Source organism: Antennarius striatus, chromosome 3 (genome assembly GCF_040054535.1).
Source record: "Antennarius striatus isolate MH-2024 chromosome 3, ASM4005453v1, whole genome shotgun sequence".
NCBI classification, from domain to species: domain Eukaryota; kingdom Metazoa; phylum Chordata; class Actinopteri; order Lophiiformes; family Antennariidae; genus Antennarius; species Antennarius striatus.
Window position 1 is genome coordinate 28,551,108 of NC_090778.1, and position 18,407 is coordinate 28,569,514.

Consider the following 18,407-nt stretch of genomic DNA (forward strand, 5'->3'; position numbering starts at 1 on the left):
GCCATCACGGGTTGAACCCGGCACCATGATGGCCGCCACGAGCAGCCTCAAAGCGCCGCATCAGCACTTCCTCGCCTCTGAGGCACGCGCGGCGGCGGCGGGCAGACGGTTGCCGCCGCCATGCATTATTTAAATGAGCTCGCTGCTAAATCGCGAACGGCGCCCCGGAGTCAGATGCCGCATTAGTCCGATCCCGTCGTGTTTAGCGTTCCCTCGATGGCGGCGGCGCTCTAACCAGAGGAAGTGCCTCCACGCGCTCTGGGGTCTGTGCACAGAAACCAGACATTGATCCATAATTGGAAGCGTTCAGTCATGAAATCTAAAGACTAATTAAGGCAGAGCGCCTTAATGGCCTCATTTACATGTTCAGCTCCCAGAGCCGCCGCCGTCGCCGCCGCTAACGGGTTTACTGCCTGAGACGGGGGCTGATCCCGAGGCGGCAGGAAGCTGACTGGGATCCCACGGCGGGAGACGAACGCCAAGAGCTGCAACGTCAGGCCACATGAGCGGCGGCCGCCCAACACGGCGAAGACCGGGGGGGTGACATCAGCCCGCGCGTCTGCGAGCAAAAGGTTAATCGCTAACGAAGGCTCGGCAAAGACGGCGGTGAAGTCATCGCGTCTGCCCCGAGGGAACGCAGAGGGGGGAGGAGGAGCAAACACCGACCGACACACCGACGCGTCACAGGAAGTGGAGTCAGACGCCTCGACAGTCCAGGTTCACACGGTGAAACAGTCCAGGTTCACGCGGTGAAACAGTCCAGGTTCACGCGGTGAAACAGTCCAGGTTCACACGGTGAAACAGTCCAGGTTCACGCGGTGAAACAGTCCAGGTTCACGGGCGGAGACGCCAGCCTGCAGGTGTTTCTTTAACCAGAATGGACTGAAGTGTAAGATCCAATCAGGCTGGACCGGGTTCAATTAACCAACCACAGGCCGACGCCCCCTCTGCTTATTAAGGTGGACAAAAGTGAAGGGACGGGACCGAGACACATTTGATTGGAGACACGACTCCAACTCACCAGAGTTCACCCAGAACCAGCAGTGGATTATAAAACTGCCTCACATTTAATGACCTACAAAACACAACCTGTTGTGTTCAGGGTTTAAAAAACTGTTTCACTGCAACCATAAAACACTGTGGTAACGCAGCGCCGTCTAATCCGCAGGGATTAACCACTGAGAGCACGATATTCACTCACAACCCAGAGATCTGAACACCAAGACCTCAATCTGTCTCCAGCTAATCCAGCAGCTAATCTGAGCCGCTGCATCACGGCTAACAGGGCTCCGCCCACATCAAAGGTCACATGGTGACACAGTCCAGGATCACGCAGTGAAACAGTCCAGGTTCACACCTCGTACTGTGTGAACGGTTCACCCGTTAAACGACTGGACCTTCACTTTGACCCGTTCTTCGTTCTGATTGGTTCGGCTCCCATCTGCTGGAGCCGCTCCATTAACGCCTCATTCTGAGTCCCGTTTGATTGATGGTCACAAACCCATTTACTGCTGCAAAACAACCCAACAAGCATCGGTCACACGTCCCCACAGACGGGCCAATCACCACGTCTCTACCTCCACCGCCGTCGCAGAGGCGGAGCTAACAGCTGTGTGGATCAGGCTAATGACACCTGGTTGGCGCTTGGCGCCGGATGGAAGCTGCCCCCCCCCCCAGCTGGATGTCATTACCGTCTGGACGGAACCAGACGAGCACGGCGATGTGCCGAGTCCTTATTCCTGCGTCGCATTTCCTTAATGATGGAACTGCCTGAACGGTCATGTGATCTGGGCCAAACGCCACGTGGCTATGCTAACAGAAACCCGGCGACGCATTCCGATCACATGTGGCTTTGGATCATCATTAACCGACAAACAGGATGACAACTCCGACGCCGCGCGCCGTAAACTCGGCCGCCGTAGAGAGTTAAAGGTAAACGTGTCGCCGTGGGAACGGGGTTAATTCGTTATTAAGAGTGTTAGCGAACGCTCCTGTTTGCCCCCAACGTAATTGGGCTGTTTCATTTCAGCCTCGATTTATGCAGCATTACCCAGTAAAGCCCCGGGCCCCCGCCCCCCCCAGGCTTTAGGAACGCATTACAAATCAAGAGCGAAATCACAGAAATAGCGCTGACCCGCTCGCGCTGATTGGGCTCATTTTTAAAGTCACTCTGGACTTTTTCGCGGCTCCGGAGCGAAGACTATCGACACACGAGTCTCCCCAAGATATCAAAGAAAAGGATGAGGCATTTCTCAGGGGCCCCGGGGACGGAAAAGCCATCCTGAGTCCTTTGTTTCATTGCCGTCTTGCAGTAAATGTCACAAACTATAAATAATAATGTTCTTAAAGCCTCTCTCGGCTCTGAAATTGAGATAAATTGCGAGGTCGCTGCCAAATCTCACCCATTATTACAGAGCTGTGTGATTTCTGCCCCTCGGGGATCCTCTCCATTCATATTGATGAGATTTACAAGCCTGCTTTAGAGGGAAGCTCGTCCTCAGAGTGAACGTATGTACGCCGGATTAAATTACATAATGTGAACTCTATGCACATTTGATTCAGACAATGTAGAGCCGGTCACGATAGGACTGCTTCACCACGGGCAATTAAAGAACGCACTTCACTAAATAAACAGCACAACCTCCAGATATGAGCTGCTCCACATACAAGACACCAGTGAGACGTAGCTCGTTCTTTACCGCGTGTTGGCGGGTGGATACGACACCAGTGAGACCGGATCTCGTTCTTTACCACGTGTTGGCGGGTGGATACATCGGTGAGACGTATCTCGTTCTTTACCACGTGTTTAAGGGGTAATTTAGAGGGTTTTCGGTTTTTTAACGAGTTAGTGATTAACCTCGTCACTCCAGGTTCTACTGTATCCCTCCTCCGATCTTCCTGTCGCCTCTCATCCCGAATCGCCGACAGGAAGTTTAGCGCCTGCCGTCGCCAAGGAGACATCCATCCGCCTCCGGACGGCCTCGGCAGACCTGGCACCGACCTCCACCTCTGGATGATGACATGCTGAGGAGGCAGAACCAATCCTGGTTTCAATGGGCCGGCTGTTAATGGGGGGGGGGTCCTTCAATCTGCTTAAGTGCACCACAGCTGCACCCACATCAAAGCGCTTTGTTGTCGCTTCTGAGGGGAACCAGGAAACGTCTCTGCGTTCATTTTTTCTGAATATTGTCTAGAACAGTTACACCTGATGGGCCGGTCGCACCTGTTCCAGGTGCTGAGCTGTGATTGGATGATTCTTGTTAAGGGGTGGAAACGAATCGACGGGTGGACCAATCCAGGAATCCTCCCACTTTCTTCAAGATGTAAAAAAAATTATTTTTCTAAATACGGGTAAAAAATCAGCTGACCTCGCTCTCAATTATACCTCAGATCATATGATCCACATGCTACATGCTAATATAGCACGTAGCTCAGAGTCAGCTGCTCTTGATGATTTATGTCTGTAATGTAAACCTCCAAACTGGATACGTATTGGTCAATTTAAAATATTCTTTTTACTATTGATAAATAATAATAATTCCTGTACTATAAGGCTTTTATTTTATCATTCATTTATTAATATAGTATTCCTTATGTGTGGTAAATGTTGCCAAATTGTATTCGTAAATTTACTTTTTTTCTCTGTATTATCTTTAAAAATAAAATTTAATTTTCAGCTTCAAATAGATTTATATTAACCTTCTATTATTAAAATACATTCACTAATAAATTTCAGTTCAGAACTGTTGATGTTTATCTACAGTTCAGTCTGGAGTTCATTCCTGGAACTATTTAACCACGTTAGCCGCTGCTTCCCGGTATCGGATCAAAGTTCCTCTGCAGCCGTCCAATCAGCTTCCATCTTTTAAAAGCACCAACATCCAATAAATGTAAAGTAATGAAACCTCATCGGGTTTCTTTCGCCGTCAGCGAGACGATCCCGTCTGGAGTTTCCGTTAAAACGTCTCGCGAACCGAACCTCGGACAGCTCGCTCGCTAATTTGAAAAGAAGCGACATCAGCTGTTTGCCGGCGTCTCCTCCGGGGTGAATCCTGTTCTTCTCAGTCTCAACCTGATGAGAAACCGTCGCCTCCGTCTGGCTTTATTAGTCTGGATGCCTTCCGGTCACAGGAAGTGCGCCGGCTGGCGTGAACGGAGTCAAACTGGAGGATCGGTTTTAAAGGACGCCGTCGCTCTGGAGGAAATCCATCGACTAACACCCACAAACCCCGGCGTTCTGCTGCGGCGTGAAGCAGATGTCAGGCTGAAGGTTTCCTCTGAGCAGCACAAAGAGCTGGCTAATGCAAAACGCTCCTTTTTTTGGACGGCGATCCGCAGCGAGGCGGCGGCGTTGGGAGCATCAGCTGTGAGTGTGAGGACAGGAAGGGCTCAGCTGGCCGGCGTGAGCGGCTTCAAGTGGCTGAGTGAACCTGAACGCCACACACACCTGAACGCCACACACACCTGACCCATCAGCGGCGCCGCGCTCTCATGCTTGAGGAGGGGAGGCTGAACGCCATCATGGCTTCCATTAGCGGCGCCGCGGACGCTACCCGACGACCCTGAATCCGGGTCTGGTGCCCAGCGTCCATTTGGCTCCTAAGCGTGACCTCAAGGGTCAACTGGCCCCCGTGGTTCGGCCCACCGAAAGGTCAGGACGCGGCGTCCCTCCCCAGAGGTGTTAACGGGGGGGAGAACGATGCATTATGGGAGGGGAGGCGACGCCTGGACAAAAAGCTCCCACTTTGGAGCCTCTCATCGCCGGGTCACATGACTCCCTCCCGCCTCACACGTTCAAGGACGCGTCTTTGTTCTCTAATCCACCCTTTGATGCCAGCATACCTGATCGGGCTCCGCCCCCTGCTCCCGCCCCCGCCATCAGAGTCTCGCTGATGTCTCATGCTGCAGCAGAGCAGACGTGACTTCACAACCAACGGATGCAGCGAGTCGGAGGAGGACACACTCCACGCGGCGCCAGGTGGTTGAAAACCAGATTATTAATCCCATGTTTGTTAGATTTTAATCCTGTTACCCTGCTATGCTAGCTCACGTCAGATGCTAATCTTGCATCTGACGTGAGCTCATTACAGGTAAACCCTGGCTTATGTCATCTGGAATTACATCGTTCAAATTATACGTCCGTTTTTAAAAAAAACGCAGAAAAAAAAATCAAGTTGACTAGAAACAGAAAATATTATTAAAATAATATTAAAAAATAAAATCTGATGAAGTTCAGTACAGAACTGTTAAAGGTTATCTACAGTTTAGCCTGGAGACGAGTTCATTCAACTTACATCGTTTTTTTGACTTAAATTATTTTCGACTTACATCGTTTTTCGACTTACATCGTTTTTCGACTTACATCGTTTTTCGACTTACATCGTTTTTCGACTTACATCGTTTTTCGACATGTCGTTAATCCGTTCCTGCACGTTAAAAACTGCTTTGATCTGCAGACGATCAGTAATCCACACCGTCTCCCTGCATTCCTCACAGAGCTAGCTTAGCCTTTAGCTTCTCGTGGATTTGAGTTAAATAGAGACGTTTTCTGCTTCGGGGGTTTATTGGACCGGCGGTCTTGTTGCACCTTGTCACCCCCCCCCCCCTGGAGGCGGGGGCAGAGGAGAGTGGGCTGAATGACAGCTCGACAGACGGGATGGATCCGTCTAACCCGCTGCTCAAAGAGCTTCAGCGAGGCGTCTGAGCGCGGGGAGGACAAGACGAGAGAAAAATTGGAGCTTCATGTATTGTACCGCCATCAGGGGGCGTGTCCCGCCGTCGCTGTGAAGTCGCTCTGACAGCTGTGAGGATGAAGCACCGGTCCGTCGTACGGCACAAACAGGAGGATTAGAATAATGTGGGGGCGTCAGCCCGCAGCTGCCTCACTTAGCCGACCAATCAGAGCCCAAATCACCGACGACATCACATGAGGAAAAGGAGGAAGGAGGACCGCCCCCAGACCGGTCACTAGAAAGTTGCATCTAATAAAACTACTTCCTGTTCCGAGAAGGAAAAGCCATTAAAAACACAAAAGCTTTCAATCAACACTTCATTAACGCCGTTTCCCCCGGCGCCGCCGATCACTTCCTGTCTGCCAGATTAGCGTCAGGATGTGAATACAGATCGGAAACAACCACAACAGGCAAACGCTATGGCGGCGGGGGGAACAAATATGCAAATTACCCCCCCCCCACACCAAACATTCGTTGAGTCACGTCGACCAATAACTGACCCCAGAGACAGCGCCGTCGTGAAGGACCATGTTAGCGTAACGCTAGCAACCTGAAGCTAATCGAGTTACATTAATATAAACCAGTTACAAGTCAGCTGACACACCCCTAAAGCCAAGCTCCGCCTCTCTCTATGGTACAGCCAATCACACGTTAGGATAAAGGGGTGGGGCTTGCTGCATCTAGGCCACGCCCATGTAAAGATAGTAAGTCAATCACTTTGTCTCCCTGGGAGGCAGGGCAAGAAGTCATACAGGCCACCTATTGGCTCCTCCCACCAACATTTCCTTTGAAGTGAATGAGCGCTCTGACCTTATTTGGTCGTAGCCGGACTCCTTCCTGCGGCAGCGGAGCGTCACGACCCGGTGGCCTTCGCTCCTCACGTCCTGGCTGACCATCCACTGGGTGGGGTTGCTGGGCCGCGCCCCCAGGAAGGTCACGCCCTCTTTCAACTTCACCCTGAAGAGAGAAGACACGTTTGAGAAGGGGCGTGGCCTCCAGACGGCGACGCGGCGTCTCCGTCACTCGGTATCCGTCGCTCGTTTTCTTTTTGTTCCACCTGGAGGTGACATCATGAAAATTTTGCAGGTGTGAAAGCAAGCCCCTCCCCCAGCGACACCCCCATAACAAATCGTGTCGCCACGCCTTCACTTCCTGTTGTGGATTCATCTCCCGACACGTATGATGTAAGGAAATGTCTCCCTTCGTTGGTGTGTGTGTGTGTGTGTGTGTGTGTGTGTGTGTGTGTGTGTGTGTGTCTTTTCAGCACACGCCTCCTCTCTGCTTACATTTTATGGATGCTGACAGGATATTCTCACCGTGGATGAACGGCGGCGGCGGCGGCGGCGGCGTGTTCTCCAAAGCCAACCTTGAACCACAAAGAGCGCGTCTGCGTGGGCGGCGCTCGCATCCTGTGTGTCGACGGAGACGCCGCCCCCACCAGAAGATGTTTGTTATCAACCAAATGAAACACCTCAGAAATGAACAGTTTGAAAAACACGTCTTTTATTTATTCCTTGAATGGTAAAACAAAAGGTCATGTGATTCATCATGTGACGACTCCTGGAATAGTCCAGGTCCACACGGTGAAACAGTCCAGGTTCACGCAGTGAAACATTATTTTTGTGGGTCTGCAGAGTGCAGGTGAATTTGGGGGGGGGGGGGGACGTCTTAGTGTGTGAACTTCTGACACCCCCTGAAAAATGGAGGAGCAGGAAGCCGTCATATCATCACACCTGGGCCCCCCCTGCTTGACTCGGAGTCCTCTAGGGAGGCAGAGCCACAACCCAGAATACCAAGTACCCCAGAACTGGAGGGTAAATAACACACAACGGCCCCCAGCAGGCAGAGAGGATGCTGGGTAATAAGGCAACAGCTGACAGTTTGGAGCTACAATCGACACAAATCCTCCAAAGTGTCAGCAATCAGGGAGGTTGACGAGTCTCCGTCGGCGCCGCGGCGACCCCGAGCCGGACCGGGGGGGGGGGGGTGGCAGGCTGGCGGCTGTTGAGAGGCAATCAGAGGCGCGGGGGGGTCCGAAGCCATTACATGTCATCCTGACCCTTTCTGGGACGGAGGAGGAAATCACGCTGCAGCCCCTCCATCACCGCCCCCCAGTCCTGCTGGTGTACTTAGATGACCTCGAGGGCCCCCCCTGATAAATAGTGATGAGATACTACAGCGGGGAAAGAAATGAACATTTCTGGGGGGAATCCAATGAGGTCAAGGCTGGATGATGATGGGACCCCCCTCCAGGCTGGGGGGCTGGACTCCAGTGACCTCAGAGACTCGTGTGCCCCCCCCCATCCTGAATGCATCTACAATCAGGAAGCGATGTCCATGTCTTTGTGCCGTCCTGCTGGAGCGCAGTGATGCAGCAGCTCAGTGAGGGGGGGGGGCGCTGCAGATGGGGTGGGGGCTGCAGATGAGTCGGGGGGGGGCATTGGTTGGTAAAGTCCAGAATCAAAAAGAAGCATCTCCATCCAGAACTGGAACAGTACCGACCCCTCCCCCATCGACCAGACGCTCCTACTCGATGCTAACCGATGCTAGCTGCTTTGGCCCCGCCTCCGTCTGATCCGTTAGCTTCAGCGCTGAGGATGAGGAGCAGAGCAGGAGCGGCCCTTCATGGACCGGTGAGGGGGGGACAGCACCAGCGCTTTGTGCTGACACGAACGCCGTTTGCAGGACTACCGTGAACTCACGCCACGCTAACAGGACACTTGAAGCGCTGAAGCGGTGTGACTGTATGTAGCGTGTAGCGTGTGGCGTGTGGTATGGCGCGGCGTGAGCAGGTAAACATAATATCCCGACTTTATCGTTCTGACATCAGCATGAATTATTCATGAGGCTACGCCAACGATAAGAACGCGTTAGCATTCGCCGCGCATAGCCCTGTAAATATTAGCATCTATTTCAGCACATTGACGCCATATTTTAGCTTTAAAGTGGGGGGGTGACTTTGAATCACTTCTAGCGCCGTTAGCTCGTGTGTCGTTAGGGGAGAAGCTAAGCAACGCATGCAGGTGAACAAAGCTAACAGCTAACGCCGAGGTTAGTGTTCTGAAGCGTGTGAACACGCAGACGTCTCCGCGCCACCGCCGCCGCCGCCGCCGCCGGCAGGTAGAGCTTAACCCGCAAACGTTTTCAGGCTTTTTCTAGTTGTTGGTTTTTTTTGCTCCTTTTCATTTCCAGTTTTTTTTAAATCGGGGGAACAAACGGCGGCGGCGCCGGAGAGACGGCAGGAAATGGAAACGACGGGAAAGAAACGGCAGCGACGCTCCTGTCGCGTCCCGTACAGGATGCTGCTGCAGATTTTAGCTTTCATTATATTTTCATGCAAACTGAAGCACAAATATGTTCAAGTCCCCGTTTGGCCGCATCGGGATCAAAGCAGGCGATGCTGCGGTGCATTGTGGGTAAGCGAACGTCGTGGCTGCAGCGACGATTCCTCTGCCGTCTGCAAAAGTTATCCACGTCTTTGGGAAAAAACCTCCTGGTCGTTTTACACATCCACAGGATGACGCGTCACGGCGGCGCCGACCCCCATCAGGTAGGAGGAGGAACTGTATCCTCCAGGGAAAACGCTCGGCATTCTGGGTGATTCCTGATTGTCCCCCAGAGCTTGGGGTTATTTACGCAAGTTTCCTGTCCGCTTCTGCTCTCCGCCGAGGCCCCGCCCGTACGCCCCCCCCCCCTGTGAGGGAGGGGTCTACGGGAGTCAGGAGGAGATCAGCTCGGAGCGGCGGCGGAAACTGACACGGCTTCAACAACAGCAGGATTTAGCTCGCAAACGAAAGTAATGCCTGAAACGTGAGGCGAATACGTGACGCACGCGGCGCCATCTGCTAGCAGAGGCTTCAACATGGCTGCACACACACACACACACACACACACACACACACACACACACACACACACACACGCTCCGGTAAGCACACGGTTAAATAAGTACCGAGGGGGGGGTCGCTCTCACGCACGGCCGCTTTGATAGGAATTAACCGCCGTCTCTCTGATGGACGCAACCCCCCTCCCCGCGGAGCGCGCTGACCTTTACGGGCGGAGCCAGTCAGAGACCGCCAAAAAACAACAACATCAGAAGTCAAAGGCGACGAAGAACGATGCGCCGGTGCCACACTACCAGGCGTCATTACGCGTACAGGAAGTCCTCAACATATGGACACAAATTGTTCTTAGTGGCTGTTTGTAAGTTGAATTGTTCATAAGTCGTTATTTATTAATTCTCAATCTCTAATCTACATCTGAAGTCTTTACTCTAAACACTAAAGTAATGTCAGTACTACTGTAAATACTAAAGTAATGTCAGTACTACTATAAATACTAAAGTAATGTCAGTACTACTCTAAATACTAAAGTAATATCATTACTACTCTAAATACTAAAGTATCATATTAAAATATGTACGTATAGCTCCAATCTACCGTAAGCGTCACTCGTGATTCACGTGACCGTTTTAATCCAGATTAGTTTAAGCAAGACGGGGAGACAAGCGTTGGAGCTGCGTGAACGCAGCGGTGCTGCCCCCTTAGGGGTTGTGGCAGAAAGGGGAACTGCAGGACGATAGTGGGACATGGTGAAGCGTGTTTGTTCACATGTCCAGATGTTCTTATCTTCAGGACGACACGGATTTAACGAGGAAGACGATTTCAGGATGATAACAGCCTGAACCAGCGGCGAGGGGGAGCGGGCGTCACTGAGGACCAATCAAATCCAATTCAGGAAATAGATCCTAATCTCCCTTTTGTCTCCGCCTCTTTAAGCGAGCGCTCACAAAATGAAAATTGCACCTTTTTCCCGGCGGTTCCTCCGGAGGAGTTGATGCGCCTTAACATATTCAATTTGCAGGCTCACCAGGTAAAATCCATTAGCGCCCGTCGCTAAGTCAATCGAATTAGGGCTAAAGCATGGACTCCTTCAGCGGAGACGCTCCGCCGGCACCTTGTTTGTAACCACGAGGCAAATGGGATTAGAAGGAGACACCGGCCGCTAATGTAATGACACAACTTTACAAATCATGCTAAACCACAGAGAGCCGCTAATGGGCTGATAGCGTACGGAGAAGAAGCACCGCCGCCGCCGCTAACGGCGTCATCCTCCCGCCGCCCAATTTGTCCTGGGATTGCTGAAGCGCCGGCGTCTAAGTGGAGCCGGGTGACGGATGAAGACGTTCTCCTCAGCTCGGTATTAACTGGAAGACAAAAACGGGCGTCGGCAAAGCCGCAGGACGTCTCGTGAAAAGGGGGCGGGGCTTTGGGGAAGGAAATATCGGTGCCGGCGGCGGTGAAGGGAAGTGAAAGGTCACGTCAGTTTGGGATGTTTTCCTCCGGAGGAAGCAGTTTAAGAGCATCGAGGCTCCTCCCACCTGCCCCGCCCCCTCATCGCTGCCGTTTTACACACACACACACACACACACACACACACACACACACACACACACACACAGCGCGTGTGATCAGACATCTGAGGCCGACACCAGAGTCGGCGGCGCAGACGTTGAACCGCGCTGCCGTCGTTTGAACAGATAAGGTGTAATAACACACACGGTGACAAAAAGGTAATTATCGCCGTGGCGACGGAGACGATCTTTAAAGCAGCTTCTGGCCTCCGGCTGCTCAGAAACGCTCAAACACAACCGGCAAATCAAAGGACGACTCTTTGGAGGATCGCGGATCAGAATCGGCAGAAGCTCCTTCATTCTGACAGGAGGGGTGGTTGTTGCAATGCATTCTGGGTAATGACAGGTAGAACACATGTAGTTCAAAAGGTCATTCATTTGAAACTAATGAAGTAGAACCTGACACCTTCACACGGGTAACGCCCCCTGATGGGCGTGGCCACAGACACACAGCAACCGAGGTATCATCTTCATCAACAGCTAACCAACACGCTAACCAACACGCGTGTCTATTATACTGTAGTTTTCATTTCCGGGCGTCGCCCTTAATCCCAGTGGGGGGGCGGGGATGGGAATGTGGGCGGGGCCTACCTGACGTCTACCTGTTAGCAGGTGTTCTGTATGGATTCAGGTCAGATGAACTAATGCTTGTTTCATGGCAGCTTATTGATCGACAGGAGGGTGTTAATAAAGATTGATGATTAATGATCAGTCTGGGGGGGGTGTGGGGGGGGTCTTCTCTCTCTTTTCCTTCTTGTTTGTTTCTCCTCCTCTCTGGTCTCCATTTATCATTCCCTCGTGTCGCTGTAATAAAGCCTGACCCCATCCATTAACAACCCCCCACCCCCCCATCCATTACAGACCCCCCCACTGCTAAATGCACATTATTTGCTTCATTTCACCTGAGCTGCAGCTGTTTACTCCCCTGACTTAATGAGATGATCATTACTGAACGCTAACGTCTGACTAACGCTTAACGGTGTAAAGACGCTTGCCGTTCTCCTGGGAACCGCTTCCGTTCACTGTCGACCCCCCCAACCCCCCCATTTTGTGGCGGTCTCCATGCTCGGCGGTGCGACACGACCGCTGCACCCATGCAAAAACAGATACGGTGGCATTTGAGCGAGACTCAGGAGGTTGGAGGCCACGCGGTAAAACCAGAAGGAGAGGGAGAACGGCATCCTGGGAAATTTACATCTGAACAGCGACGGAACACAAAATGTCAGGAGCTGCTGGACGAGGAGGAGGACACAGGACGAGGCGAGGAGGAGAACACGTGTGGAAACGTGTCCGACGTGCAGGGTTTACTCCATCTGCTTCACCAGGAAGTTTTTTCCGTATTATATTAAAAAATAAAATTTAATTGTTTGTCAGCTTCAAATAGATCATATCAGCCAAATACTATTAAAATACATTCATTAATAAAGTTCAGAACAGAACTGGGAACATTTATCTACAGTTTAGTCTGGAGACCAGTTCCTTCCTGGAACTAGTTAACGACGTTAATCTACAATCAGCTTTAAACAAACCCCGAAAAAACATCATTATTTATTATTATTTTTTTATATTTCTGCACTTTCTCAGTTGAAATCCTCACATTAGCCTGTTAGCTAATGGCGGCGGAGCTGGAACCAACCTGAGTCATCAGATGGTTCTGCTCATCCTCATTTTGGAGTGAGGACCAATCACCACGCGGTTACTCAACAGGAAGTGGGTTTACCACCCCCTTAAAACCAGAACCCCTCCTTTACTCCAGTCCCAGCTCTTTATTCTGCTTTAATTACCTCACACACACACACACACACACACACACACACACACACACACACACACACACACACACACACACACACACAATGCCGACATGAGTCGTGTTTCTGCAGTAAAGAACACCTGAGACGACAGGTGATCAAAAAGAATCCATAACGTATTTCCTCCTCCGGCCTGAAGGCGGCGTCGGTTTCTAGAGCGCTCCGTTCTGACTGACATGAAGGACCACAGGTCGTCTCTCTGCTTTTGTTCAGGCAGGACTTCACCGCCGTATGCCCCCCCCCCCCCCCCCAAACAAAAACCACAGCCGCCATTGTGTGGAAGGTCGCCTCATAAGCCCCTCCCCTTTCCACCACAGGCGACGACTAAGAAGCTAAAGCTAAAACATTACGCCTGAACCCCTCCCTCACAGACGGCTCCCCCCAGAGATCACAGGGAATGAATCAGCAGCACCGACAAGAACCGGACCTCTGACACCTGAAAGAAACTCCTGTTGAACACATGAAGCAGCCAGAAGAACAGCAAAGGTCACGACCTTTGGAAATGTCAGACGGTGGAACAGCAGACAGAAAATAACAGACTGAGCGCCAGCACCCCCAGAGTGTCCATCCACCGTATCCATCCACCAACCGGGGGTAAAGAACGAGATCCGGTCTCACTGATGTCGTATCCATCCACCAACCGGGGGTAAAGAACGAGATCCGGTCTCACTGATGTCGTATCCATCCACCAACCGGGGGTAAAGAACGAGATCCGGTCACACTGACGTCGTATCCATCCGCCAACACGTGGTAAAGAACGAGATCCGGTCTCACTGACGTCGTATCCATCCGCCAACACGTGGTAAAGAACGAGATCCGGTCTCACTGACGTCGTATCCATCCGCCAACACGTGGTAAAGAACGAGATCCGGTCTCACTGATGTCGTATCCATCCGCCAACACGTGGTAAAGAACGAGATCCGGTCTCACTGATGTCGTATCCATCCGCCAACACGTGGTAAAGAACGAGATCCGGTCTCACTGATGTCGTATCCATCCGCCAACACGTGGTAAAGAACGAGATCCGGTCTCACTGATGTCGTATCCATCCACCAACACGTGGTAAAGAACGAGATCCGGTCTCACTGATGTCGTATCCATCCACCAACACGTGGTAAAGAACGAGATCCGGTCTCACTGATGTCGTATCCATCCACCAACACGTGGTAAAGAACGAGATCCGGTCTCACTGATGTCGTATCCATCCACCAACACGTGGTAAAGAACGAGATCCGGTCCCACTGATGTATCCATCCGCGATCCTGCTGCAGTGACTCAGTTCTGCTGCAGACGTCCTGAATGAGGAAACACTGATCGATGCAGGTCTGAGGGGGCGGGGCTTCAGCCAACAAACTGGGAGGCGGGATTAGGAAACTTTCTCCACTACTAAAGTTAATTTAATCAATTTAATATTTACAAGCTTCAGAAAGAACTGCAGTTAGAAAACTAAACATTAAGTCACGGCGGTTGGAAGTTTGTGCATCAAATTAAATAAAAAACAAACCTGTAATCCTTCACTCTTTTAATCCACTGATAATCTGGGTCACGAACTCTCATCTGAGGATTCTCATCTGAATCACGGACGACTTTATTTACCTCCCACAACAGGAACACACACCGCTAATTGAAATAACGGGCCTTTGTCAGCGGACGAGTGTGGCGGGAGATGAAATAGAGCCGTTACGGCGTCATTATGGAGTTATAAGGGCGCATTAAAGTCCATGAAATTAATAGGGAGCCGTTCAATCTAGTCTGGCTGCGCCGCGTCCAAGTCCAGCATTAAATCACGTCTCGTTACTCCTCAGATGCTAATGAGCCCAGAATCATCCAAGGTCCACGGGGACGCCGGCGCCGGGCGGAGCCAAACGGGTCTGGGGGTCGTCTCAATGACATATTGTAGGTAACGACTGGCAGCAGGCGACCAGGGGGGCGTCGACGTCATCCCGGGGGCGGGGCGGTTTGATGCAGAGCTAGTGTCATGTGGCTAGTTAGCAGGAAATCCCAGGTTGCTGGTTAGCTCCGTTGTTAGCATCGGGCTAGAATTGAGTTTGTGTTCAATTAATCTGTTTAAATCAAGAAACCTCCTTCCTGTTTTGTCATAGTTGGTAGTAACGCAGGACGACCGCCACAAGGGGGCGTTGCTTCACCCGGACGCACTCTGGAATACGTCGTACAGGACGAAAATAATTATTTCTACACAAATTGTTTTTGAATTTGTACATAAAGTAATCCCTCACTTGTTCGCGCTTCAAGATGCGTGGCTTCACCTGATCGCGGATTTTTAGTAGGTAGTCACGTGATACCGTACAGCATTGCTATTGGCTGACAGCATCCGGAAGTGCGCTACATTCCGAAAATCACGGACTGCTTTAAACAGTCTATCAGTGTTTTGTCTGAACTTTATTAGTGAATGTATTTTAATAATATTTGGTTAATATGAATCTATTTTAAGCTGACAGTTAAGTTATATTTTTTAATAGTAATAATAATTTTATTACCCAGAACCCCCCTGGAGCAAACGGAGCTCCTCCAACCTGAGCTGGAAAGGAAAGACTTTAAACAGCAGTGAATTATAAGTTAACACGACGTTCCAGACTTTCTCTTGACCTTTGTGAATTTTAATTCGGGCTCAGAGCGGCTCGGGCCGCCGTCAGGGTGACCTCAAGTACGTTTTTATCAAATCTAATTAGCAGGGCCCGGATTGGACGAAATACATAATGTATGCGAGCAGGAAGGACTTCAAGAAAATAAACCCAAACTAATCCAAAACCTATTCCAGATTTAATCCGTCCATCTGAAATGACAGCCGATTGGTTCCATTTAAATCCAGACGCCATTGAAATGAGTCTGGGGAGGGGTTGGGGGGGGGGGGCACAAACACTGACCTTAAATTAAACATGGAAGGCGCTAACGCCACGTAGCTTAGAGACGCTAATTAATGGAAGGGGAAGCTTTGATCACATTTACGCTCGGAAGGGAACAAAAGCAAGAGGGTAAATAAAAGTGCGTTTAAAGAGACGGCGACTGAATAAAGCGACGCTTTAATTAGCGCTGAATAAGCTGGAATTATGCTAATTAATTCAATCCTACAAAGAAATAATCAGCGCGGCGTGAAGAATGTAGGAAACGTGTTGTGATCCGATGGTCTGGTTCTGTCGATGCATGTGACGCCTAGGCCGCCAGCAGCGTCTCTTAGCTTTCATTAGCATCCATTAGCATCCCAGCAGGGCGTGGCGATGGGTCTAATCCCACCCAACGGTTGGTCAGATTCGCTCACATCCAACAGGAGGTGTCGGTGGATCCGCCGGCGGGATGCGGGACGGATTCGTCCGTCTGTCGGCGACTCTGAGAACTTTATTTCTGCCTCGTCAGCAGAACGAAGAACATCGGAGTCGTAAAGACGTTTTACGTCGTCGTTTCCGTTCGCCTCCGGTTTTATTTAGACAACAGATTTCAATGAGACCCGGAGGACGAGAGGAACCAGGAGGAGATGCTACCTCCTCTCTGAACACACACACGGTTAGGGGGCGGGGGCGGGGGCACATGAGGTTCAGGAGTTATGAAACTCATCCGAGATAAAATCCCACTCGCAAATTGAGCCAAAATCCAACTTGTAACCATGGAAATGGAAAAACTAATGAGAGAAATCCTGAAATAGCAAAAGACACATCTTCAGTTTTTACTTGTTTGGAAAGTTTACAGGTTCAGAGTCACGCTCCAGGAGGCGGGGCCTGTTATTTATGTTCTTAAACAGCCGTTGCTAGGAGACCAATGACAGCGTCCACACGCCGCTGATGGCAATGTGATGTTCCTAAAGGTTCCTCCTCTTTATTCCTCCTCTTTGTTCCACTACTCGATTCCTCCTCTTTGTTCCACTACTCTATTCCTCCTCTTTGTTCCACTACTCTATTCCTCCTCTTTGTTCCTCCTCTTTATTTCTCCTTCTTATTCCACTTCTTTATTCCTCCTTATTCCACCACTTATTCCTCATCTTTGTTCTACTTCTTTATTCCTTCTCTTTATTCCACTTCTTTCTTCTACTTCTGAGATTGAGCGTGATGAATGGGGCGTGGCCACCGAGGCGGCTCGTGTGTCGTGGTCGTCGGGTGACCCCTGATCCAATCAATCTGATCAGAATCAGACATTAAGTATTGATCAGCTTCCACTGATCGACTAAAAGAACCCGCCGAGAAAACGGATTAAAATACACGACGACGCCGCTGTAGTTTGAAACGGAACTAAAACCAGGATCATGTGACTAAAGACGAATCCTTAATGAGGTCATGTGACTCAGGAGCGAAGGAGGAACCTGTAGCTTTAAAGACTCACGTTGAATTCTGCTGCATCAGAATCACAGTGGGCTCTGTGTGTGTGTGTGTGTGTGTGTGTGTGTGTGTGTGTGTGTGTGTGACTTCTCTACAGGAAACCTTTGGTCCAGTAAATGATCCAAATACATCAGACAGGAGAAAAGCGATGCGCTAAGAGGAGCAGCTCCACAAAGATCTTTTGTTAACCGATGGCTGAGCTCAGCTGGGGGGGGGTGTGGAGGGGGGGCACATCCCCTAATGACCCCCCCCCCCCTTTACAGTGACTCATGCTGCACCAGGACAGGAAGAAGAGGCTGCAGGAGGAGAGCATCCTTTACAGTCGTCCCTTCATTCATTGCATTTGCATTTCCCTCCAATAAGGAGGATAATGATTAATTATCACCACACACACACACACACACACACACACACACACACACACACACACACACACACACACACACCTTACATTTAATTGCCTTGAACTTCTACTTCTTTCCCTGCAGCTTCTGCTGGTTTGCAGAAACGTCGTCAGACATCAGAGGGCGTGGCTCCTCCTCCCCTAGGAGGACACGCCCCCTCTCAACATGATGTCACGACACCAGGATCGCACATGGACACGCCCTTCTACTGACGCGTCATGACCTCATCCGTGAGGAGATGTTTCTGGAGAAGAACGCTGCCCATCAGGATTCGTCTGTTAATGTGTAAATTAATATATGATTGAACTTATAATCTGATACTGTAATATATTACTTATTTTTATATTTCACTAAAAATGTTTAAAACCACCTTTTGGAAATATATTTTTAAAAATTGCAGAATTTCTAAAACAATTTATAAAACACCAGAGCCAATCAGGTTACACTCCATCAGTCACATGATCCAATCCCAGATTTAAATATTTAAAATATTGGATATTTGAGTTTGGATTTTTTTGAAATCACTAAAAAAAAAAATCAAATTTAAAATCCCAATCTGAAGGGAACAAAGAAATTCTAGTTTCAAAATAAAACACTTCAGGGCTGTAAATTCATCTGAACACCGACGGGAATAAATTCCACGATTCAAATGCTTTTAAACTCATTACGGCGCTCAGACGCTTCCTCCGCCGCTCACACGTCCTTCATGAACAGCTGCTGCG

At 50.3% G+C, this 18,407-nt stretch overlaps 1 protein-coding gene across 1 annotated transcript in view; it reads right to left on the reverse strand.

The window, feature by feature from the left end:
* si:dkeyp-14d3.1 (transmembrane protein 132C) overlaps positions 1 to 18,407 on the reverse strand; it is a 65,935-nt gene that overhangs the window by 26,853 nt on the left and 20,675 nt on the right. The window contains exon 3 of the mRNA XM_068311639.1: positions 6,543 to 6,689. Within this exon, the coding sequence (XP_068167740.1) occupies positions 6,543 to 6,689 (147 nt within the window). The remainder of the gene's footprint in view (positions 1 to 6,542; positions 6,690 to 18,407) is intronic.